Raw genomic sequence first — 25,003 nt, 5'->3', positions numbered from 1 at the left:
TACAAGTAATAAATGACAGTATCACCCAAGAGCTGTCCAAACATATGCAGACGATACGCATCTTACTATAACTGCTGAAACGATCATTAGGACACTGATTCAAAGCAGTTTCTTAATCCTGCAATAGAATACCTATCACTGGACATTGTCAGAGTATAAGCTGATATTTTTTCAAATGAAATTACAATTTTTTGCTGATGTTAATGCTAAGGGCTGGTATATAGATTATGACTAACTCAGATGCCCTTCAGATACCAAAATCTCCATCATTAGGAGGCATAATCTTCAAAAGCATTTCAGATTTCACAGAAAATATAGCAGTTGCAGTGAATGATTTTCTCACAAGTCTTTTAAAATCTAAACTTTTCACAACTCTGTTTGACAGGTGCATGTGCAGAGGTAAACCAGATATAGCTGATCAGGCTCGAATGTAAAGATGAACATTTTGCCAGTTCCTCTAGTGTATACACAAAACTCCCAGAGGGGCTGCAGTGATGATTTAAAAATGAACCACGAAAACCTGTTTAGAGAAGGCATCAAAACAATCAAACAGGGAGGGTTCTTTTTCTCCCAGATTCTTGCATTGTCTTTTCCTGTTCCCACTAATGAAGTTTGCAAAGGCAAGTTGCTTGCAGCTATGTCCTGACAAAAATGAAACAATCTTTCTTCAGGGAAAGGAAAGACCTAATTGTAATCCTCTTGTTATACATTATCACATTCATTAGCGCATTTTTAGTTTCCATCAGCAAGGTACTGGCTGGCTGCTGGATTCATATCCCCAGCTGTCGGCATTGCTGCTGGGTTGCAGCCACAAAGAGGCTGTTTTGAAACAAGCTCACTCGGGCACCAGCAACACCACAGGCTAATTTAGCCTGCCAAGAAGTTTAATGACTCACTTTTGCGGATCTTTTACTTAAGGCCAGACAGTTTACTAAAAAGTCTATAAGAAATAGTACCTGAATAAACAACTTTTTTCTTGATTGACTGATAGTAAAGCATACATAGCCTAACACTGATGTTATATCCAAATCCTGGAAAGAAATTCACCCAGAGATGCAATAGGAATCTGATTGACACATATATATCAACATTTATATTCCTTAGAAATAGAAGCTTAGAAAATGTTTTTTTAATTCTGATTTACAGAAAGAAAAACAGTTCACTATAAAACAACTTTCTGATGACAAAGTCCATATCCTGTTAGAAACAGATTCACAGGTGTATAATATTGGCATTTTTTGCTTTGTTATTCCAAAGCCTCTAATCTTCATGCAGAAATTCTGAGAATAGATGCCAGCACTGCTTTAGTAATTATAGTTCCCTTTGGGGCCATGCAAATAATTTTTTTCCAAACGAATCATAGCAGTAAAACATTAAAGCTTCACCACTTAACATATTTAGCAAATAAAATGATCCACAAAACTTCATCATTCAACTACAATGACCAAATTCACCAAGCAATATTAAATTTAAAGCTAATATTTATGGTTCAGGAAACAGAGCTCCAATTACGTTTTTGTTTTTAGAAAAGACTGACATCTGGGTGGGGAGTATTGCTAGAAGTATAGAAGGCAATTGCTGCATTTGCTAGCAGAAGCAGAATGCTATTCTAGATATACCTGTCATAGCTCCTTTACTATATAAAAATAAACAACCAAAAGCTGGCAACTGTAAGAGCCGCATCTTAATTCCAAAGCAAAGGTTTAGGCAGCAGCAGATTGGAGTTGATACATGCTCTGTCTTAGTAATAAAGGCTTCCTTTTAGCACATATATTTAATTTTCATAAAAATAATTCTGAAAACCAAATCTGTCTCCATCCTCAGACACATGCCCCTCAAAAAAGGGAGTTGTTTTCCATTGCAAAAGTCAACAGGAAAAGTCAACAAGTCTTTCTGAGGGGGAGAGAGAGGTTAGAGCATAGCACCCACATAAATGAATTTTAACACTGTTACAGAAAAATATCTGTTTTTCTGGGCATCTGTTTTTTCACCTCTAAAATAAGAATAAGCACAGCTTTTAGAAGAAGAAGAATTGATTATTGTATATTTTACAGTAGTTCTCTAAGAGAACATGACTTCTCAAATCAATGCTGTTATTTGGAGAACCAGCCACATTCCTCTCAAGCAGCTGGAGAAGTTTCTATCTGCAAGAAAAGATTGACTTTGAATCCTCCCCAATACTACCAGTATACAGGATGATCAAGTGGGCAACCTAGCATGTAAAGATAACATTAAAGAATCAGGAACAATAAGAACTAAGCAGCATGCACTAGGAATGTACCATAGTATATCCACAGAGACTAACAGCTGCTCAGTGTAGCACACAAATGGACTTGGCTGCAACTGAATCCTACAAAAGCAGCAGGTCCCCTGAAATCATTTCCAGGAGCAAAACCTTTTCGCTCAATAGCTACCAGTCAACTTAAATGTCCCTTTCGCAGCAGTTCTCAAAATAATCGGCATCTCAACAATGTGAACTGTATGCCAAAACACCAAATAGTACAGACACATAAACACATAAAATTCTCATTGGATTTCAATTTGAAAGCGTGTTGCTTATAGAAACAAATACTCCATGACATATAGCAAAACTGTAAAGAGTTTCTACATTAAAAAGTTGCTGCCATGCTTCCATTTCAGTGAATCACTTTCAAATGTGAATAATTTTCACAAAGCTTGTTTTCATTGAAATTTGGCATACTAACTCTCTGGTATAGGGGAGCTGTTTTGTAGTTTTTAACAAAATGTTTAATCAAAACACACTGGGATATTTTCAAGCGCTATTTCCAATCTTGGACAGAATAGGAAAACATTTGCTAACATAAAAAACTATCACATCAACAGAAGATGCTAGAATTTTAAAATGTGGCAAGGACACAAGTTTTTTGGTGGCTCAGTGAAAACAGCTTTTGATTTAGTGTGTGACTTTTAATTGTATAATAGTCCTCACTGACAAAATTAATTTATGCCCATGTAAGCAAGTGAGAAACTTCAGTGCAGCATCAGGCTACTGACATCAGTGAGACTGTATTCTGGCTCACCTTCCTCCTGAGCTGGTCCTTCTCTACCTGTACATGCAAACACACCTCTGCAAACACTACCAGCAAGAACACCTTGAGCCAGAACATTAGAATACCCAGTTGCCTTCCTATTGCCTTCCCATTGCCCTTATCCTGAATGATGAACAGTTATGGTTTCAACAACATTTAACTGTAAACATAGTTTTTTGTTTTCAGGTGCAGGTTTTGAGGATTGGAGGGAAAGAAGTTTCCTGGGGCAACTCATCAATTATGTCTGCCTTGAGAAACAAGTCAATCAGTCCTTGAAGTCACTATTGTAGCAGCAAATCCATACTTGCTCACATGTTCCACTAAATTATAGCAGCCACACAGCCACTTTTGATGTCCACTAAGTGGCACTGAAACCAAATTCCATTGTTTTGAGAGGCTTGTCCATATCTTTTCTTGTTAACAACATCTATTATTAATTTCATTTCTGACCTCTTCCTACTTAATAAAACATAGATGTTTTTCACCTATTATCTCAGATCAATAGACAACAAAATTAAAGGTTTCTGTAATTTCAAAACCTAAGCAGAGGGAACCGACACTCTGAAAAAGGATCCAAATAAGCACATGCATTGGGCAAGTGCAGTAGTTGGTGACTTACTATTTCTTTACTTTCCTCCTTGCAATTTATTTCTTGGATCCTTTCCAAAATGGCCTTCTCAGAAGGTTTAACTAACGCAGATCCACCGCTGAGCAGGGTAGCAATTTGCTCTTTAAAAGCCACTAAAGAGCTCTGAGCAGTCCTGGCCTCTTCTCTGCTGCTCTTCAAGCTTCCATCCAGCTCACTGAAAGATTTCTTCACATTGTGCAGTTCCCGCTTTGAGGTATCCAGATCTTTCTGGTTAGTAGACAGTTTATCTTGGAGGCTTCTGATCTCCATCTCCAAACTCCGTTTCCCTATTATAGCACTATCAAGATCCTAAAATACATGAAAGATTAAACTAGGCTTTAAAATTTGTTACAACCCCTCCCCTCCACACACAAAGCAGGGAATAAATGAGAAGCAGGTACTGCAGATAGAGAAGGTAGGACCCATATGGCTCATATGGGCTCGACGTCAGGGCCTCATAGGAGAACTCCCACTGAAACTGGTGAAAGCCCAAAGCCTCCTGCAATTACAGTATAGACTAATCTATTGCAATAGCCTGCAAGAAGTAGTACATGGATAAAATTTGTAGGTAGGCAAAACCTGATTTTTTTATTGTAAAACTATTGCTATCTTATTTTTTCATTCAAATAATATGACTTAGAAAACAAATTATAAACAAGATATAACACAAATAAAGCCAAAGTACTTCATCTTGGAGGGAAAAGGATGGGATGGGATGGCATGGCATGGCATGGCATGGGATAGGCCAGAAAAGAAAGTTTTAGTTGGAAGGGACCTACAATGATCATCTAGTCCAACTGCCTGACCAGTTCAGGGCTCATCAAAAGAATGCGAATTCTTTGAATATAGTGTTAAGAGCAGAATTAGAGGTGATCTCGGGATCAACTTACCTGAATGTGACAAAAATTCCTGAGCTTCTTTATACACAGAAATGGGAAGTGAGGGGTCAAACAAAAAAAGATTATGACATTAAGACAGAATAAAAGAAGATGCAAGTGCTCAAATACCAATTTCACCTCAAAGAAGAAATTTTAGATCTTGTTTCAAATTGTGAGTATCTGAAAACACAGTTGAATCAAAAGATCAAGATATAAAATAAAGAACCGCAAGCCTGTTGATGCCCAAACATTAAAAAAAAAAGACAAGCAATTTACATAATGAAAAGCTGTAAACCTCAAAATATAAAAATTCTGACCAATCCTCCTTGAAACCTCTCTCTTGAATTTACACTGCCTGGCTTTGGCAAGGTCAGCATGTGTGTTGAACACTATCCAGGAAATTTAGGGACTGTGACATGTAAAAGTGGTATCCCAAGTAGAAGCAAACCCCAAGTGATCAGTGCAGACAGATAAAAGAACTTCCACCACAGAAGACTGAAAGGATGGAACAGCAACAGCTTGTGTTTTCTCTTTGGCTCCTCAGCATTCATGGCTGATGTCCCATGGCTCTGAACTATATGAATGTTTCAGTATGCAACTTGTAGGGTCAAAAAGTTACCCAACATTGACAGATCGTAAATTTTGAAAACAGGAGTAATTATGGAAATTAATGTTCAAAGAAAAAAGAATTAGACATTAGGTGGATTTAGGCAGGGTAGACTATGTCAGTGACAAGTTGTTAGATACCAGAGATGGAGCAAATCTACCATGGCTGTGCCCACCTGCAGACATAGAAAGCAGAACCAAAGGTTCTTCAGCTATCCAAGACCTGAGCAAAAGGGCTCATACAGCATAGCGCTGTACTTAAAGTTACCCACTCAGGCTGGGGGACACAGTCTAACCAGGCTCACCTGGTGGCACCCTACCTGCACTAGACTAGTGAAGGTGTAAGAGTACCCAGACCATTGCACAAGACACTGGCAAGGTCCCCTCATGAGTTCAATATTAGGTCAGCTGCATTCACAGAAAATGCATTCAAGCTGCAAAGTTGGCGAAAATTATTTCTGTCTTTTAAGCAGAGGGAGGGGCTTTTTTATAGGGAATGGCTAAAGGAGCTGTATTTAACACTGCAAAACAAAATCAGGGAGATAATTCACATTAAAGAGACAGACAAAAGAGGAAACAAGGCATAAGATCTTTTCAGTAATAATACATATTAATACATATCCTCACTCTATTGATCTTAATAACTACAATGCATTTTTTTAAAGCTGTGATAACTCTTACTATACTGTATACTTTCATATTTCTCAAGATTCCAACTAGAATGTACTATACATATAAAAGGTCTGTTGGCCTGTTGTTTCATCTTATAATGATGATGATCTAATGATATTCATGATATTCATGATAATCATATAACAATCATATAATAAAAAATAATCTAACAATAATGTTGTACATTATTAGTGTACAAGTGGATACTAGTCAAATTAGTCACTATTTCAGAGGCAGTTTTAAGTGTCAGATTACATACTATAATAATTCATCTATTTCAACTTTTAATATCTCTAGAACATCTGAGTGAACACTACCTACTCCAAAGTGATTCAGGTAGTTAAACTTAGTTTTCAAGAGCTTTGAATTACTTCTTCCAGTTCTCTTTTCCTAAAGAAAAAAAATACAGCAACAACAACAACAAAAAAAAAAAAAAAAAAAAAAAAAAAAAAAACGGCAAACAAAAAAAAACTCACCAGCACAACCGAAACAGATTCAGAGAAAACACCACAGGTTCACATCCCAAAAGCACTGTAGCATTTTATTATGGTTGTAAGTAAACACAAATTTAATTGCTCATTTACCTAACCATACACTGCAAAAACTAAAATCTTTATTTTGATCTAATCCAATATATTAAAAGAGGCTGTAAAAATGGGTTTTCTCTAATTATTTTGCATGTATGACATTACAAAAGTATGCCACACCCTACTAAAAAAGCAACTATTGTGGCTTTGCAGATGAGGTTATTATAATATCTGTTTTTATGTCCAACACCAGCTTTTATCTTAACTTCTAAAGGAAAAAAAAGTAGCAAAGAAAGTACAAAACCTCTCTTTTTTGTACAGAAATTTTTGGCCCTAGGAATGGCTTTGTTCCATTTTAAGTTGCTGAGCAAATTTATTTTTATTTACATGAATCTTTAAAATCTCTTGGCTTCCAATACTAAAAAGTAATCGATCACATTTTCTTAGTGATTTACATGTTGGAATCAAGCTCGGGTTCTTGCAAGTTTGGCAATGTTCAGCTTCAGAAGCTCTGCAAAGGTCTTCCCACAAAACACCTGCAGAAGAGAGGGTGGTATGAAGGCTCCCCTACCATTGAGCCCTCTGGAGAGCTGTGAAGCTTTAATTAACAATCTCTCAGGAACCAACAGCATCCATTTCTGTCTTTCACTATTCCTACAGATGGAGTAGCTCCTAAAACAATTTCCCACTGGAAGGGAAACCGAATCATCATTTGCTGTTCAGGTTAAAACGGAGATGTTTCCCCATAGGCTGTACATAGACCACAGCCACCAAACCACACAGCCTGCATCACCCAGCAGCCCTGTGGACAAACTATGTGGACATTCTCCTCCTGAACTCCACTAATCATCTCAGCCATGGCTAAAGCAACGGGGAAGCTGCACCAAATATGTCAGAGAAACTCATTCTCTCCTGATCAGTCTAAACTGTTGTAAAATTTTTCATGAAGAGGTTATCAACTAGACCAGCCTCTATAGCTCTTCCTGAATTAGTTATCCATCAAAATTACAACAATACGTACGTTATGCTATTAAAATATATTGTATCGATTGTGCACACTCCATGTAATTTTAAAAAAATATCAAACAAAATTATTATTTTCACAGAAAAACTGTAAGACAGATTACTCTTATGAAATCTATTTTCATACTTAATATCAGCTTTGTACCTAACATATTCCAGGGGAAATCCCAGGCCCACCTAAACTGGTGGCAGAAGTTCCACTGACTTCTGTGGAGTCAAGATCCTACTGTGTTTACAGAACAAAAGAAAAGAAATTCAAAGACACTTTTAGTAACAGTGACATTGTCATGCTTACTTTAAAGAGACTGGGATTTTCTCAGATTTAAGAACAATTAGAACTTTAAAATATAGTAAATGCAATCAGGAATTTATGGAAACATGAAACCAAAGATTTGCTACAGGAAAAGCAAAAAAAACAGAGAAATGAAACACAAGTTTTTCACTTCCAATGAAAGAGAAATACAACATTGTAAGAAGGTGGATACAGACGTTAAAGCTCACGAGACATCCGAGGCTCTGCCCAGGGAGTTCAGACCTTTAACAGCAACAGACACACAGAGACAGTGTCCACAGCCTTACCTGGATGGTGGCAATACAGCTGTCTCATGTACAGAACTGGAGGAAATACTGATTATTTTTAGTCAAAATTCACTAAGAATGGCAGGGCTACTTACTAAAGGCCTTTCATGAGATTTTATGTGAAACGTTCATACTGTGTCATACAGTAAGTAGCATCAGCTGTTAACGTGGAGATGCAGCCTTTGAATCCAGAAGTCCCAGACTGATGGAAGCTGAAAGGATGCATGGCTAAAAGTATCTCTGTATGCCTAACCAGCTACTGGCCACTCACGCAGCTTAATCAACAATTATTTCACCTGTCGTAGCAGATTCCTACATAACTGCAGTCCTTCACCAGTATCTATCACTCTACAACCCCTGTCACAACCACAAGTCCATCTCCTCCCTTTTATTTCTTGGAGCAGCTGTGTGTTAACCAATGCCCTTGTTAATCTTTCAAAGGAAACTTTAGGCTTTTGGGCTTTCATCTACTTTTGAAAAGCAAAGTATTTAGGTTCAATCATTTAAGTGGGTAATTAGAGAAGGATGTTTGAACTTGTATATCATAATCCTTTATTGGATGTGGGGGAAAAGCATGACAAATTGTTTCAGTGACAAATGATGACAAAAAGGCTGAGGTATTTAATGCCTTTCTTTGTCTCAGTCCAGTTGTTCTCCAGGTACCCAGCCCCCCGAGCTGGAAGACAGTGACAGGGAGCAGTATGAAGCCCCCATAATCCAAGAGGAAATGGTCAGTGACCTGCTACAGCACTGAGACACACACAAGTCTATGAGGTGTGATCGGATCCACCCAAGGGTACTGAGAGCTGGCAGAAGTGCTCACCAAGCCACTTCCAATCACTTATCTGCAGTCCTGGCTAACTGGGGAGGTCCCAGTGGACTGGAAGTTAGCAAATGTGATGCCCAGAGACAGGCAACGGAGCTGGGGAATGGTCTGGAGCACAAGTCTGATGGGGAGCGGCTGAGGGAACTGGAGTTGTTTAGCCTGGAGAAAAGGAGGCTCAGGGGGGACCTTGTCACTCTCTACAGCCGCCTGATAGGAGGTTGTAGCAGAGCAGGTGTCTGTTTCTTCTCCCCCCATTAAAAAGCAATGGGACAAGGAGAAATGGCCTCAAGTTGCACCAGGGGAAGTTTACATTGTATATTAGGAAAAATGTCTTCAGTGGAAGAGCTGTCAAGCATTGGAACAGGCTGCCCAGGGAAGTGGTTGAGTCACCATCCCTGGAAGTATTTAAAAGACCTGCAGATGTGTCACTTAGGGACATGGTTTAGCGGTAGACTTGGCAATGCTAGGTTTGCAGTTGGACTCAATGATCTCAAAGGTCTTCTCCAACCTAAACAATCCCATGGTTCTATTTACTACTGACTTCTAGTAAACTATGTTATTAATAAAATCTTAGTAGTATGTAATCAGTATAAATTCATTATACAATCATTTGATTGTATGAAAATATAGTTAATTAAAATATGTAATTATTATTTAAGGAAACTGATTAAACTCTATAAACATGCCTACATTTTTAATATACCAAAATACTTTGATTGTAGGAGACACAACCAAATGGGTTTGGGTTTTTCTTGTCCCAATAGATGAAGTAATGAGTTTCTCAGAACACAGGGGGGTTTTGCTTGTCGTTGTTTATAAGATATCATTAAGAAAATACACATTAGGGAGAGATTTCTGCAGACATCACAAATATTTCCAGGTTGAATCATCAGAGAAGATGAGAGATAAGAGCAAGTTAGTTTACAGTCCTTGTGGTTTAGCAGTGGTAACCGGAGATGTAGCTGGTGTAAGAATTCATCTGGAAGAAGAATACAGGCATCATATTCTGTACCTCTAAATAAGTATCATATAGGGATTTATTAAATACAAGAAAGAAACTTGGTTAGAGCAAGTAAGACATTTTACAAGGACCTACAGACATTCTCATAGAATGTTATAATTCTGTAATTATAATTATCATAACTAATAACCACCATCTGGACATAAAAAAAGATCAGATCTTCTGATCCTCAGTCTAGAAATCTGGGCCACATTTAAAAGTTATTTTCCATCAAATGTGGAGTTGATATCCAGCACTGCCAGAATAAAGGTACGCACAATATTTACAGAATTGCAGAAGCAAGCTCTTGGAATATTCAGTCAGAAATATGAGAAGTTCAAAACTCTAAAAGAAAACTAATACATTACAACAAAAACAGCTTAGTGGCTTACTTTTGTTACTTGCATTAGTTTCTGTTCGCTGTTTGCTGCTGTGATGCAGTGAGGCTGCAGATACCGTTCGCTTGCTAATGTTCCTCAAATGAAAACCAGCTACCTGCACCAAATACTCAAGTATCAAATATACTAAAGAACATTCTGGATTATTGTCACGTATTAACCTTAAAACATAACCAACTGGCTTTCATTCTCTTCATCAAGAATTTCAGATTCTACAATCTGTTTAATTGATCATTAGATTGCTCCCTCCTCCTGAGACATACAGAAAGGCACCTGGTCAAGAGAGGGAGTTCATAGAAATCCCAAGTAGCAGGATTGAAGAACTACCTGGCAAGAAAAACTGGCAATGATTCAGAGGCGGCAGGGAACAGAGTGGTGGCTGAGACTTGCTGGAGAAGACGGGCAGAACAGTGTGACAGCCTCTATACACTTAGGAAGAATTTTGATAGAAAATTGTGTGTGTCTCCTGGCACAGGAACAGTATGGATTTACGCTTTTCACCATCACAGGGGAACATGTTGCAAACGTACAGCTCTGTTCATATGCTTAAACTGTGCAGCAAAGAATCTGACAAAGTCAAACCAGCTTTATACCATGAATGCCCTTCTTGGAACCTAGTAAGACACCCATCAGGGGAACAGGGGATGCCTGTTTTTAGATATATGGATTTAAAGCATTTTTTGGTTTTTACTTATTTTTTCATTACTGAATTTCTTAATAGGCTTTTGGAAACACAAAACCTTCTCAACAGATTTACTCAGTATCTGCAAATTTAAGCAGATAAACCGGAACAGCGCTGGAGGAATCTGCAGCATCTAGATATAAGCATCTAAATATAAGCCCTGATGGCATACACTTCATTTGAGAGGCAATGCTAATAATCTGTAAAATGGGTTAAATAAATTATATATTTGGCATATCCACAATAACGATAGGAAAATATTTTTCATAAACTAGCTCAACTTTGGAAAATTTTTGGCAGTCAGAGCAAACTTGCTAAACAAGTCACAAATGAAGCCCTCATCTTGGTTTACAACATCTCCTGATTCTGGCTGGCTTAGTGAGCAAGCTACACTCTGCTCACATACCCGAGTTTGAAGTGAAGTATGAGAACACAATGTTCTCAAAAAGGACCTGTTGAAGTTTTTGGTGCAGGTTCTCTCAGGCCCATTTGAGTCTCAGAAAATTTTACACAGCTTGGTAAGAAGTATTTTCAACATTTAGTAAAATTTATGACCCTTGCAGTACTTCACATTTATTTTCTCTACAAGAAATTCTTTCTTCTCCAGAGCACACTGTCAGCTATTTCTCATTTCCTAAGCGTTTTGCCTACAACCAAACCAGAACACTATATCCTTTAAGGTGTATGGTGGTGGTATTCTGTTCAGGAAAAAAAGCAATGCGGGGTGGGGGGGTGGAGGTGGTGTGTAATATTACATTTGAAAACTTACTTGCACAAGGTTGCCTTTATGTCAAAAACGTCTACAAACTCAGTTACACACAACTCAGCTGCAATGTGGCAGTCTGTTTCTTCTCCTAATTTCTTTTCTGGCCATCAGCTTTAACCACACTGCTCTAGTACTTGCAGGGAATTTTCATTACGGTTTTAGTAAACTGCTCCCTTTCCACAGTTACCACTCAAAGTACAAAGCAGTAAGGAAAACTGCTACAGAAGCTCACTTTGTTCACCTGTCCTTTGTGTACAAAACCTCTTAATGGTGAGTTATTCTGGAGCAAGTAAATCCTTAAATTACATCCTTTTCCTTTCGAAATCATACCTAGATGAGTTTGGTGAATACTTGACTTGCAGCTTAAATTACATTTCTCATTTCCCCACCATTTCTGCTGCACAGGTTTCCTCTATGGGTTCCCCACAGCAAAGCAGTGCTTTCCTGCAAGAGCAATCCTGCTGGCTACAACTTCTTGGATATGAGCCAACTGAGTATTTACAGTTACGAAACACAAGTTTATAACTCAGTGAAAAGATAATCTAGGGCACCTGGAAGCCAAGACACTTCAAGTTCCTTAAGAGAAAGAATAAAATAGCGTCTTATCAATTCCTTTCAATTTCTCATTAGACTTTTTACAGAAACTGAGTAGAAGAAACCTCAGAAAACTTGTATTATCACATAAATAATATTTAAAAGAACATTTTTTCATGGTTCCATGCTCGTGCCTCAGATATACTCATTAACTGTATAAAAGTCTGTTTCTTTACATGTTTGTGCAAGCACCGAAAAGGCTACGATACAAAGGAAGCAAAAATACAAGTTTGCAAGCATCACCAGAAGGCATCAAATCTAAATCCAGATCTATTTTACACAATGTTATCGTTTAATCTCCATATATTGTGAAGCTTTCAAAAAGTTGAAAATAACCTGAGAAAAATGTCCTTTTTAGGAAAGACCCTACTCACCAGCTTTTCAGAAGCATTTTTTCTCATAAAATTCCTATTGGAAATTAATTTGAAATTTTGAGAAAACATTTGAAAAATAGACAAACATACATGTCATGCAATTATGTACCTTACTGAGTTTTTCCATGTCCTGATAGTATCCTGCTGCCTTCTTTTGCTCCTTAGTCACTTCTGAAACAAGCCTCATGATAGTTTCTCTATTAGCTCTTGATTCCATCTCATGGGTATTGATAGCTTCTTGAAGAGCAGCAACCTGATCTTTTAGTGTCAGATTTTCTTTACAGATTTCAGAGACCTAGAGAAACAATTAAAATACTGGTAACTTTTTTAAAGCACTTCACAACGATATATATTCATCCCAGTATAACTGCTCCTAATCATCCAAATAAAGACATGGTGTTTCTGGTGACCCCTAGGTCAAATTTATAATTGCATTCTACTACTCCTTTCTAAAAAGAGTAGAAAGAAAACTAAAAAGAGAACCATATTCCCACCAGATGCCCACACCTTAGTGTAATGTGGTTCAGATTTACTCCCACACAATCTCTATGATCTATTAAACAGGTGGAGAGCTACTGTCACTGCATGTCTGTGCCCGACCTGAAGCAGGTCAGAAAATGAAAACAGATCATGTAGCTAACTTCATGTGAAAAGCAGACCATTTCAGTCTGGCCTTTTAAAATGTGTGCCTCTCATTTGGAATGAGAAAATAAAAGCTGCATTTTATGCTTGAAATTTTTTAGACATGGGAGATTTGAGTTAGCAACAACTATTTCATAAGCATACTCAAGAGCAGGGCCAAATACCTGGTGGGCTGCTGTTCTGAGCAGCTAAAACCTTGCAAAAAGGAGTTGTTTCCAGGAGGATTCTAGGACTGTTTTCATACATTATGCTATTTCCAAGAAGTGGAATACATTAATGTGGTCACTTCAAAGAGTGCATAACGTAACAAATGTATCCTGACTCCTACCGGTAAGACATTTGTTAAAACTAAGCCAGATCAATTCTGTTATATGGGGATGTGGGGGAATGTGGGAAATGAAGCGAAATAGACGTGCCTTGACCCCAAACAGAAAAATTAGTTGCTAAGTTTTCCTAATGCACACACTTTTCAGCACATATTAGATTTTCCAACTAGATTTATTACCACATTGCTAAAACAATACATCAACATATACTTCTCCCTTAAAATCCAGTTATTTCCTCAACTTAAAGCATGTAAGAGTTACAGTTTAACACAAATCTCTTTGCTTCTAATGACAACTAGCCAAGTTTTGTTAGAGTATCTGTTACAATTTCAATATGCTTGTAGTATTACGAGGACAAGTATTTTAAGAAATCAATGTGATACATAACTAGATAATCTTCATTTTTTAAGTTTTCCTTATAGCTGGAACTCTTATAATAATATTAATATAATGAAACAGAATTTCCCAACATCACTTGGGAGCATATTAGGTAAGAAATATCAGGACAGCAAAGACTAGACAGAACACGAGAATACAAAAAATTAGGATAAAATCTCCTTCAGCAGCATCAGTAAAGGTTAAGAGTACAAAAATTATTTTTCTTTTCTAAATGGAAGCTTAGTTTTTGAAATTTCAGAAGTATTCTGAAGAGAAATAATAAAGTGTTGTGACTAAGTCTCAAAAAACCCACACAGTTATTTACAGCATTTGTTACAGAGCATAGTTAAGGTAGTTTTAGGGTGTGCCATTTCAGATGTTTCTATTTAACGGTATGTCAGCTCAAGATAAGCGTTAAGATCTAGTTTACACGTCACCTAGTGACTCCCAGTGTTAAGGTTTTCAGGAAAGCTTTCAAACAAGTATCTAATCAGGGTTGTACTTGGGAAATACAGGCTGATAAAATATTTATGCAAGTAAGAGCAGACCGAGTTCACTGAGGTCTATTAGTGTTCAGCACCTTTGAAAATCAGCCCAACAGGGGAAAAAAAACTAAATAAATGTCTTAAATGATAGCACTGTCTGCAAATCATTATTTACCACAAATATTTATAAATAAATATTTATTATAACTATTATTTATTTTAATAAATAAATAATTATTTAACAACCAAATATTCTTCTATTAAATTGCTATACAGAAATCCTTGCCTACACATAATCACCTTTGACATTAAATGTTCCTGTGGTTTCTCTTTTTCTCTGATGTCTGTGTCCAAGAATCCAGACAGCTGTGTAAGGAGCTCTTCATACTTTCTGCGGATTTTAGAAACTTGAGTCGTGCTTTCTTTGCATTCATTCAAATTTTTACTAATCGGACAGAAAAGAAAACCACACATCAGGATGAATGTTCTCTGAAACAGAATTCTAGGCAAAAGACATTATCCCAAGATTATTGCTAGCTTCTGCATACCACAAAATGAATATTAAAAGTTACATATAAATCTCTATATCTGTTCATACATATAACTTTTATTTCCTTAAGTGTAAACATTTCTTCATCTTTGCTTTTGATTAGCACTTCAAAGAATCTTCTATGATCCCAACCTCATTCTCAGCACAGTATCTCAATAAAACACAAGATCTAGGTGATGTTAATAAACAGTGCTCTCAAGATACTGAAAAATGGAGGCTGCAAGCAAAAGCTTAGAAAAATTAAGGGAGAAGAGAGTGGTAAAATTCTAGTAAAATATGCTAAAAGCACTTTACATCCTCTCTCTAATGAAGCTAATAGTGCTGATGAACAAATTCTGGGGAAAGAGAAGTCCTTCTGGACTAATAGAAGCATAGGACATCAGTACAAGTACCTGCAAAGAGTTTACCAGCAGAGATGGGAGACAGAACTTTGCTGTAATACAGTCTTCTGCAGTGTAACACTACCCATGAAAGGGATAGATTAAAAAAGAAAATATTAAGGGACTACCACAAAAGTATGAAGAAAAGGCAGCTTTTTATCATCAATTTCATCAATTTCAGAAGGCACCTTTCATGCAGATACATACCCACGTGAAACATGTGTCATCAGCCTTACCAGCAGTTTGTGAATGTTTTATAAGAACAAACAACCAGAGCAGTCAGTTTAACTCATTAGCATAAATGTGGTTACAACCCTCCCATTGCCAGGGACAAAGACAAGCCCAGCAAACAAGCATTGCCACAGTCTGCACAGGTAGCAAATACATAGATTCAAATCTTGCTCACGATGCTGCAATGCTGAGCATCACTTCTGAAAAACTACAAAGGAACAGATTAACAAAAATAGCCAACCAAATAAAGCTCAAAATGACCATTAGTATAATCCAAGTATCAATTCCAATACCTTTCAGATAACACCCATGAGAGAGGTACTTAGTGGTAGAGTGGCAAGAGACAAAACTGCTGAGCGTTCTCACAAAGATTTGAATACTAGAATAAAATGAAACATGAGGTATCACCAAACATCTGTCTAGAGGAAATATTTTATTAAAACTCATTTATTAGAGCATATAACTATTCTCAGTTTTCAAGGTGGGCACGTTAGTAATTTCTGGACTCATTCTTTTTCATTTCTGATTTCTTTCTCTCCAGGCAACAGAGCATCACTCCATAATCAAAAAGCAGCATGAGACTCCTATAGGAAACACACAATGAGTGCAAACACATGCATTAAATGGTTATAAATCACTAAGCAAAAGAGATGGTCCATGAAAAAATTTAAAACGTTGCCTTAGGAGGGAGATTAGCACAGCTGCCAACACTGCAAAGTGGAAGAGAGCAGAAAAATAACAGAGAATGATGGAAAACCTTAATTACTGCTCTGGACAAGACAAGGGTATTTCCATGTGCTGCTGCACAGCACACAGCACGAACCAAAAGAGCTCTGCCTTCTGCAGCAGGCACTGGCCTTCAAGAAACAAGTGCTTTACAGCTTCCTCACCTCCAGGCACTTCCCTCTCCTCTATAGCCCCAGCAAAATTAAGCTGTGGGATGGTTACTGAGCTGCTGTCCTGAGGAGGGATATATCAGAAGTGAAAAGGCATGAGGTTCCAGACACGTCGTACATACATGCCTATATGTATGAGATTGACCATCAACCCTGCAAACTGTTCTGTGGCTCTGAAAAATGAAGGCACACCACACACAGAACTATACCTGCTAAAAATAAACAACCTGAAGTACAAAGCATGTACTTGGCAACTCTGCAAATAACATAATTACCTCCAGTGGGGCCATAAAGGTCTAAGCACCTAGAAAATAGGCAATCAGGTACAAAAAAGTAGAATGCAGCTCTTTCACAGTTTTGCTGGCTCTTCAGAACTAATGAGCAAAGAGAAGGGGAGGAAAAAAAGGGGGGAAAAAAAAGCAGCTTTTCACAGTTCAAGCTCTAAAAATACCTTGGCAATAGACATGTTGAGTAGAAAAGCATCCTTTTCAATCAGAGACGTGTACATCTTGGAAACTAGTCAGAAAATTCATTACACATTTTTTACTATATCCCTAGGTATAGAATGTAAACGTGCATTTCATGCCTTTCTCTTACCTTTTATTAGTGGTTTTCAGTGAAAATCTTTCTCAAATACCTAATATAGGACTAGTCATGTGCCATGTACTACTAAGGTGCCCAGACTAAGCGACTAAAGCTCATTAAGTGACACATGTAGCCATTAGCTGAGGATGAGAAAAAGCTTTGAAAGCATACACTGTAGGCTCATGACCAATCCAACACGTTTGTTCCTTCCAAAAAGAGCAGATTCAACTTCCCTTTGTCCCTCCCCTTTTACCAGCACTCTAGTGGTACTCTCCATGCACACAGTGAACCAGATCTGGGACTGGTAGAGCTGGAAATTAAGCTTTTTATTTTGCTCACTTCTGTCTTGAAGCAGTTCCCTGGTCCCAATCACTACACAGCAACACAAACAGAAGTGCTGACACAAGCGTCATGGGCAAAACAGAGCAGCCAGGACTGCACTGGGAGTGACAGCACAGTTTTATGCTACATAAAATTGATCATATCACTGCAACAATGATATGCGAGTATGATACTAGTATTTTGGCAGTTTTCTCCCAGTGTGTTAGGCAAACAGGACAGGAGCATTTTCTTCCTTTTTTTCTTCTTTATTTTTTCTCCCAGAAGTAGCTTTTCAAAGAATCTTAACAATCATTATGTCAGAGACTGTCATGTTGTCTATGTTGCTAGGATACATAATATACTTTTTGGCTTAACTATCTCCTCACTTACTTTTGGATCGTATCTAAAATCTTTGGTGGTCAACATCAGCACTCTCCAGACAGGGCTTTTTGCAAATCAGCTGGTAATAGACAAGTACACTGCAATGGATTTCTCTAAATGTTAAAATAACTTAATTATCCACTCCTAATGCACAAAGCCTGGAAGAGCTGTGTGAAATAGTGAGTTGGGAAATACAGACATCTGGTAAACACTCACCTTGCTCTTAACTAGACTGTATTGAGAGAGACATGGATATTGCCTTGTAATGGTGGAAAAAGATCCATTACAAAGTCTACAAGGTGTCTATTAATATAACATGATTGACACTGATTTTGGAATTTTAGAATTTAGAATATTTTCACACCAATCAATTTTATTTGTGATCAACATTGCTATCAGTCTCCATCCCACAGACCTGAAATACTAGCAGTTAGGCAGAACTGATAGATTAGTGCTCTGACACACTACTCTGACAGTATAGTTAATGATACTGCCTTTTAATAAGTTTTGTGGAATCTGTATGCACATTAAGAAAAACAACCAAAACCCAAACAAACCCCACACAGCAATCCTCCAGAAGAAAGCACAAGAAAACTCAGAGAAAGCTAGCATTTCTGAAAGCTGCACAAACATTAACCAAACATGAACATGCTTCCCTCAGGATGCTACTAACTAGGAACTATACCATATTTTCTGATTATACTGCTCCTAACAGACAGCTTTACACTAAGGAAGAAATTCACTTGACACTGGAATTCCAGTTCCAGCCATGACACAGAAGAGGGGAAAAGAGACCAGAGTGGTGCAGCAGCACAGTCACTCACTATCGCATGGCCCATGAAGCATGTCAGGTGACAGGTAGATGTCTGCAAAAGATGCCACATGATAAGGACAGACCAGGGCACTAGACCATAGCTGCAGGTACTGCCTATCACAAGTGTGCTATGAAAGACACAAGGCTTGCCTCAGTGCCGTACATGGAAATACCTGAATGAGGAAACCATACCTATCATTTCTACTGTGTTCAAACAGCCCTCTGTGCTCCTTTTTTGTAAACAATGAGGTTACACCAAGCTGACTCATATCATCATTTCTCCTCTGAAGGACAAAACTTTCAAAACCCCATTTATGAGCTAACAACTCAAACCAAAACTCAAATTTCAATACCTTCCACATAGATACTGCAGTTGTGCAAGGCATTGTAACAAAATTCAGATCTGCAATAAAGTCTGTCCACCAATGTATATTTCTGTGTTGACAACTGTATCATTCTATCACCCCAAACAAAAATTGTTTCTCGTCTCACATGAATCTTACTTAAGTTTGGCATTTAGCTCATGAAGCTCCTCCTTCAGTTCCCAGTTTTCCTTAGATGCCACCTGAGCTGTCAGCTCAGCCTGGTTTTTAGAAGTGGTGAGCACACGTGCCTCTTCCTCCATCTCCTGAATTCGAGTTTGCAAAGACAGGAGGCAAGACATGTGTCTAGCGTTGTTTTCCTTGTAGCTTTCAGCTTCCACCTTCAGCTCTTGAAAAGAGGCTTCTTTGGAGACCATTCTGGACTTGAGTTCAAGAAGCTATAGATAGAAAAGGAAAAAATCAATTAAAAAAAAAAAAAAAAAAAAAAAAGGAAGAATAATTTTGCCCAGGCTGAAATATATGACTGCACTACATGTATAGCAATGTGACAAGAAACACATTTTGGAACAAAAGACTCAGAGTCTTCTATCATACAAGACTGAGTGGAGGGTACAAAATTTTATTTTCATATAACTAGCAAAAAGCAAGAAAAAGGTTTTTAAAAACAAAATCTGCTGTTGTGTAATACATACAACTTTTCAAGGTAATCTCTTACAGGAAGATAAATTTATTTACAAAATCAGAATTTAGCAAAACTCCACCTTAAGTTCGGCTGCACAACCTTAACGCACCTCCCTTTCGCATCTGCATTACAGTACAGTTACTAACACCACTATTCCCTCTTTTGTCTGCCTCCTCCCTGCCTCTAGTTCTGGTGCATAATTCCACAGATGGTCTATAGCTGCAGGGAGTTGTAACAGCATAGTATCCTGTTGTGTAAGAGTGAACCCTTTTGATGATTTGCAGCATATTCAGAGGCAAAGACATTTTTGGAGAGTTGTGCTGTAGGCAACCTCTTCTCATCTTATGCAAATAGTTATTTTTTGGTCTGATAATCCAATCAAATGTAGCTGGATTTACAGAGAAACAACAAGAGAGCCTTTTAAGGAAGGATGGGAGGAGGAACATCACTGCCAAATATCAAGGACCTGTTCCAGAGGTGATGCTAGAGCTTCCCAACAGTTCATGGACTTCAGTCGTTTTTCTTTACATTCCCCTCTCTCTTTTAGTTCAAAATGTTGTTTTCAATTGAACTATTTCTGCTACAAGCCTCTCTAAAAGACTGAGCCTGAAGCAGACACACCAGGCACATAAAATTTCAGTGTGTTTTATTTTGTTAAAAGGAACAAGTAATTTAAAGTGGCTTTTTTTGTCACAAGAAGTGTTAAGGCATGTTTCAGCTTTCCTGACAATTCCAATTATAAGCAGCAAGATGCAATCCAAAACATTTATCTCCTACTACATAAAATTAACAGGCAAATAAGTAAGCCACATGAACTGCTGTTTATGATGTGCTAGGTCTTTTAACTTGTGGCAAACATTTTAAGGCAATAAATATTTAAGACGTTAAGCTGCAATTCAGGACCTCAGGAAATCCACCGCTCTGTCAGAGGCTTCCAACGCAACCAAACCCAAGATACTCAGAGAAATTCCAGGAGGCTGGTGAGCCAGCTGAATGGTGACTGCCTTGGAAAAGAGAGGTCCTGCTTCTCCTGCTCCAAGCCATGCATGCCTGTCCTTTCCCTTGCACCAGCTCTGGTATTTCTCTGACATCTCCAAAAACAATGTAACTAACGCAGCTGACAGAAGAATTCACTTTCTACAGTGGAGCATGAGAAAGAGAGCTGGCCACATCCCAGAGAAAAGGCTAACACTGAGGAGTCAGGTAGGAGGATCACTTTTGCAGCAGCAGCGTAGTCTCTGATGACCTTCCCCTGCAAGTGCTGGTTTATCAGACACTTCGGAGCTGACATAAAGCAGCAATGATTTTAAGAAAAGCAGCTCTCCTTTTTTCTAGGCTCCTGGGCTTCATTTCCATACTCCACCCTCTTCTTTGTGCTAGCAGAAGCACTTACATGGCTACAAGGTGAAACAAGATTGGGAAACCGATCTGGCTAAAAAAAAACCCAGAAGGAAAAGCTTTATTTTTCAATTGCATCAGTCCCCAACAAAACCATTCACCATAAAGCTACACATACATCTGTGCCAGCAGAAGGGATGGAGTAGTGTGGGGAAGGAAATGAGCAGCTGAAGGAACAATAGGATTGCTTTGCTTGGCAGCTGGACCAAGCTATGGTAGCTTAAAGGGGTCATAACCTTAAAATTACTCTGTGGTTCAACTCCCCATCTGCAAAATATGATATTTTTTCCTCTGTCCATTGCCTCTGTGGTCAGTTCCAATAGCAGAAAAAGCAAGAATAATCCCATATCATCAGTTTTACAGAGCACTCAGCAGAACAAGGCTCTGACCTCAGCTGGGTCAGGGAGGTCTTTATTAACAAGAGCATGAACAGCTGCTTTCTTGACTGTGCTTTTGCAAGCACAGTGCTGAAAGAATCTATAAATCAGTCAGTCATGCTGGCAATAAAGCCATTCAACATTTCCAGTAATAAATTCTTTCTATGAGAACATGAGATTCTGGCTTTTTAAAATTGAAGTTTAAAGTACCGATCCTGCATAGCCATTAAATGTAGGGGAACTCAGCAGTAATTTCAGTATCAACTGGTCAAATTCAAGCTCAGCTGATGGACATTTATCCCTGTATTTCTGGCCATATACTGTATTAACAATTCATTCTCTTATAATACTACATGTTCTTGCTGTTTCCCATATTCAGCTACCCACAATTAAATAAATCTTATTTCATTGATAGAGCCTTTTTTAATGTTTAGATGCTATGCAAGTATATCACAAAGCACTTTACAATGTGCAAAAGAAATACATTTTTGTAAAATGTACATGTGTTTAAACAACTGGTTGGATGAACATTCACAAGTTTCTATCAAATTTTATGTATCTATGTATATTTATGAATATACACACCCAAATCTACATATGTAAATAAGTGTAAGCATTTCATATCTCCTAAATGAAAATTCAACTCAATTTTAATACTGATCACTGCCTGCATTGCTGAATTGGATCAAATCAACCTCAGCCAGTCATATGTTAAAAAAATAAATTAATTAATTACATGTGAAAATACAGAAACTCTAAAAATTCTCCTCTCTCCTGAGAACACCATCTGCACAGCAGAAACAGAAGAAAAGGATGTGTGCATGCTCTTCAGCCTCTCTAGTTACAATCAATTTCATTAGTTCAAACACAACTTCACTGGTGATAAAAGCAAAGCAAATGTGGGGAGCTGTAACTTGGATAGTGGGGAAATGGGTGAGGATGGGCTGCTATATCTTAACTCATCAGCAACAACAGAGGGACATCTATCAGAACTTTCATAGAACCACAATTTAGAAATATCAACTTTCAGGTTTAATTTAAAAAGATAGCATTTAGATGATGATGATAAAAAGCTAGATTGCTTCAAATCTTTCAAATATAAACTCACACTCAGTCCTTGAACACAGAAGCAAGCTGAATAAAGCACACATGGAAATTCTAAGAATATTACGTGAAACAGAAGGTTTGTATCAAAAGCCAAAAGCTTTGGACTTCAAGCTTTCTATTCTCTGCATAAAGTGACTACAGAGAATCTTCAGGTTTGGAGAAGGATTTGGAAGTATTTTTAAATATACCTCTGACTGAGCACAATCATACTTCACTGAAAGTGCTGCAAGTTCACTTTGAGCAGTTTCAGCTGCAGCTCGATACTGATTCATCTGCTCTCTGGTGACAGGAATATTCAAAAGAACATGATCATATGATTCCTGGGAAGACAGCATAAAAAAACCCAACACATTAGACAACACATTTTTTGAACATTTTTGCTTTAGTCCTTTTTTCTTTGATTAAGCTGCTCAACATGCATTCTACAACATGTTATTCCCAGAGTAACTGACCCTTACTAAAAAATAGGATTAACAGTCACTTTTCTATCAGTCATCACTTTCATCTGCAAGTTCAGCTACCAACACCAGTGCTAACATATATAGGCACATAAGATATTCCCCCTCAACAATCCCATGGCCTCCCACTGTTTTCAGCTCAGAGTATTTCCAGCAATTTCTATGTATTTAGCAACATTCAAAAGGTCCCTTTTCTACAAATTTACCCAGTCACTCCTTCAGCCCATGTAAACTTTAACCCAAAGGGAGTCCTCAGTGCCTCTTACACAAAGAACCACTTTGGGTTTTAGAATTCAGTTACATTGCATGCCCCCTCATTTTTATTCTGGAAGAAATGGGGAGGGAAAAAAGCAATTGATATCAATCTTCTCTGTGCCACTCATAATTTTGCAATTTCTATCATATGTCACCCTCCATGGTCTCTCTACCAAGTTGAAGAGGCCAAGACCATTCAGACACTCCCTCTTGCTCCTCAAAGTCACTTTTTGGCTTGCCCATTTGTACTTTTGTTTCTAACCAGCTAAGGCTAAATGTCCTTTCAAACTTCTTCACTTGGACATGACATAACTTCAGCTTTCTGAATGATGCTTTCTCATGCCCAGCAATCACCTTATGACTGACTTCCACCCTTTTTCAAGCCCTTCTGGTAGAGGGCAAGCACTGGTTCTGTACTTCTAGCATAACCTCCTTCACACCACTTGCACAACTCTTTTAGCTGTGCCTTTTAGACTATAGTAAGCTTTCTCATTTTTGTGTGCTTCTGCTCTTCTACAGTAAAGCAGAAATGTGTTGGATTTCTTGGCCTTTGTTACTTAAATCTTTCAATATGAAAATTCAGACCTAAGGTCTTGATAGGAGTTTCATTAGACAGAACTTTTTTTCAGTTGATAGTGACTAGAAAATCATGAAATTTAACATCTTCAGAACAGAACTTTGTTTAGGTGATGCTGGGAGCACACATGGCAGAAGACAGAACATGAGAGTTTTTGTTCCATCAGGTCCCACACAGGACTGAAACAGAACTGCAATCCTAGAGCTTTAGATACACATTACAACATGCAAATCTCCCCCCAGCTAATGACTGCTGCTAAAAAAAGATATTCCAATGGAGACAGAGACAACACTTCATGCTTTTTACATCAGCCTTGGTTTCCAGGCTGAAATAAATTACAAGTTCAGCTTGTATCACCCGTGCTAAATAGAAAAAAATTAACAGCTTTCTAAATAGGTGAACAGCTAGTAAATTAAGACTTTACCAAGAAACATGGACAGAAATTCCTGGGGACTAAGGCAAAAATTACTAGTCTGGACTGTAGCAGAAGATAAATTACCTCAGATTAGTTTCTATAATACTGTCAACCCTTTTCTTTCATCTTTCTTCAGTGAGCTAGTACACACCGGATTAGACCCATCAAGTTTAATCATATTCGTCTCCCTCCAAGAAGACGCTCAGCTGTGCTCTTTCAGGAAGGAGTTGCCCCTCTCATCAAACCAGACTGATACATGTAGCACAGCTCAGGGCCACGTACAACATAGCACACAATCTCCAAGATAAAAAGGGCTGCTAATTTTCTCAAAACTTTATCACCATTCTGAGGGAGTGAGGGAAGGCATGTGCCATCTCTTTGCTACTTTGTCTTCCTTTTTGCTTCACTCCACTTTTTTTTCCACTTTGTACAACTGTGTGAAATTCTTTGATGTAGAGAGGGTTTTTTTCATTCTGTAGGACAGCAGGGCTACAAAACCATGGATGGAGCTTGAAACATTAAAACTGTGTGTCTTATTTATGTATGTTATTATATTTATATTACTGTATTGGCATATGCTTTCTTTTACTTCTCTAAAAAACCACAACCACTTATGACTTCACAGAAAGAAAGAATATATCTCAAAACTGATGAAATAAAAACATTTCTAAGCATCAGTGAAGAAAGAAGCCCTGTTCAGCAGCAATAATGAACATAAGAAAACCCTTTACAGCTGGAACTTCTGAAACCTACATTTATCACACAAATCTAGATTTTAAAATGACGACTCCACTACTTTACTACTTTAAAGAGACAGAT

General features: G+C 37.9%; 1 protein-coding gene across 4 annotated transcripts in view; it reads right to left on the bottom strand.

Moving 5' to 3' along the window:
* Nucleotides 1-25,003, bottom strand: part of CCDC170 (coiled-coil domain containing 170) — a 47,079-nt gene that overhangs the window by 16,863 nt on the left and 5,213 nt on the right. For all 4 annotated transcript variants that reach the window (XM_040599038.1, XM_040599036.1, XM_040599037.1 and 1 more), the window contains exons 3-7: nt 22,668-22,799; nt 19,096-19,352; nt 14,735-14,879; nt 12,713-12,898; nt 3,670-3,987 (exon numbers count right to left, since the gene is read on the bottom strand). In XM_040599038.1, the coding sequence (XP_040454972.1) occupies nt 3,670-3,987; nt 12,713-12,898; nt 14,735-14,879; nt 19,096-19,352; nt 22,668-22,799 (1,038 nt within the window). The remainder of the gene's footprint in view (nt 1-3,669; nt 3,988-12,712; nt 12,899-14,734; nt 14,880-19,095; nt 19,353-22,667; nt 22,800-25,003) is intronic.

This window comes from Falco naumanni, chromosome 6 (genome assembly GCF_017639655.2).
Source record: "Falco naumanni isolate bFalNau1 chromosome 6, bFalNau1.pat, whole genome shotgun sequence".
Lineage (NCBI taxonomy): Eukaryota > Metazoa > Chordata > Aves > Falconiformes > Falconidae > Falco > Falco naumanni.
Note: the sequence above shows the minus strand (reverse complement) of the source record. Positions and strands in the feature narration are given on the sequence as shown.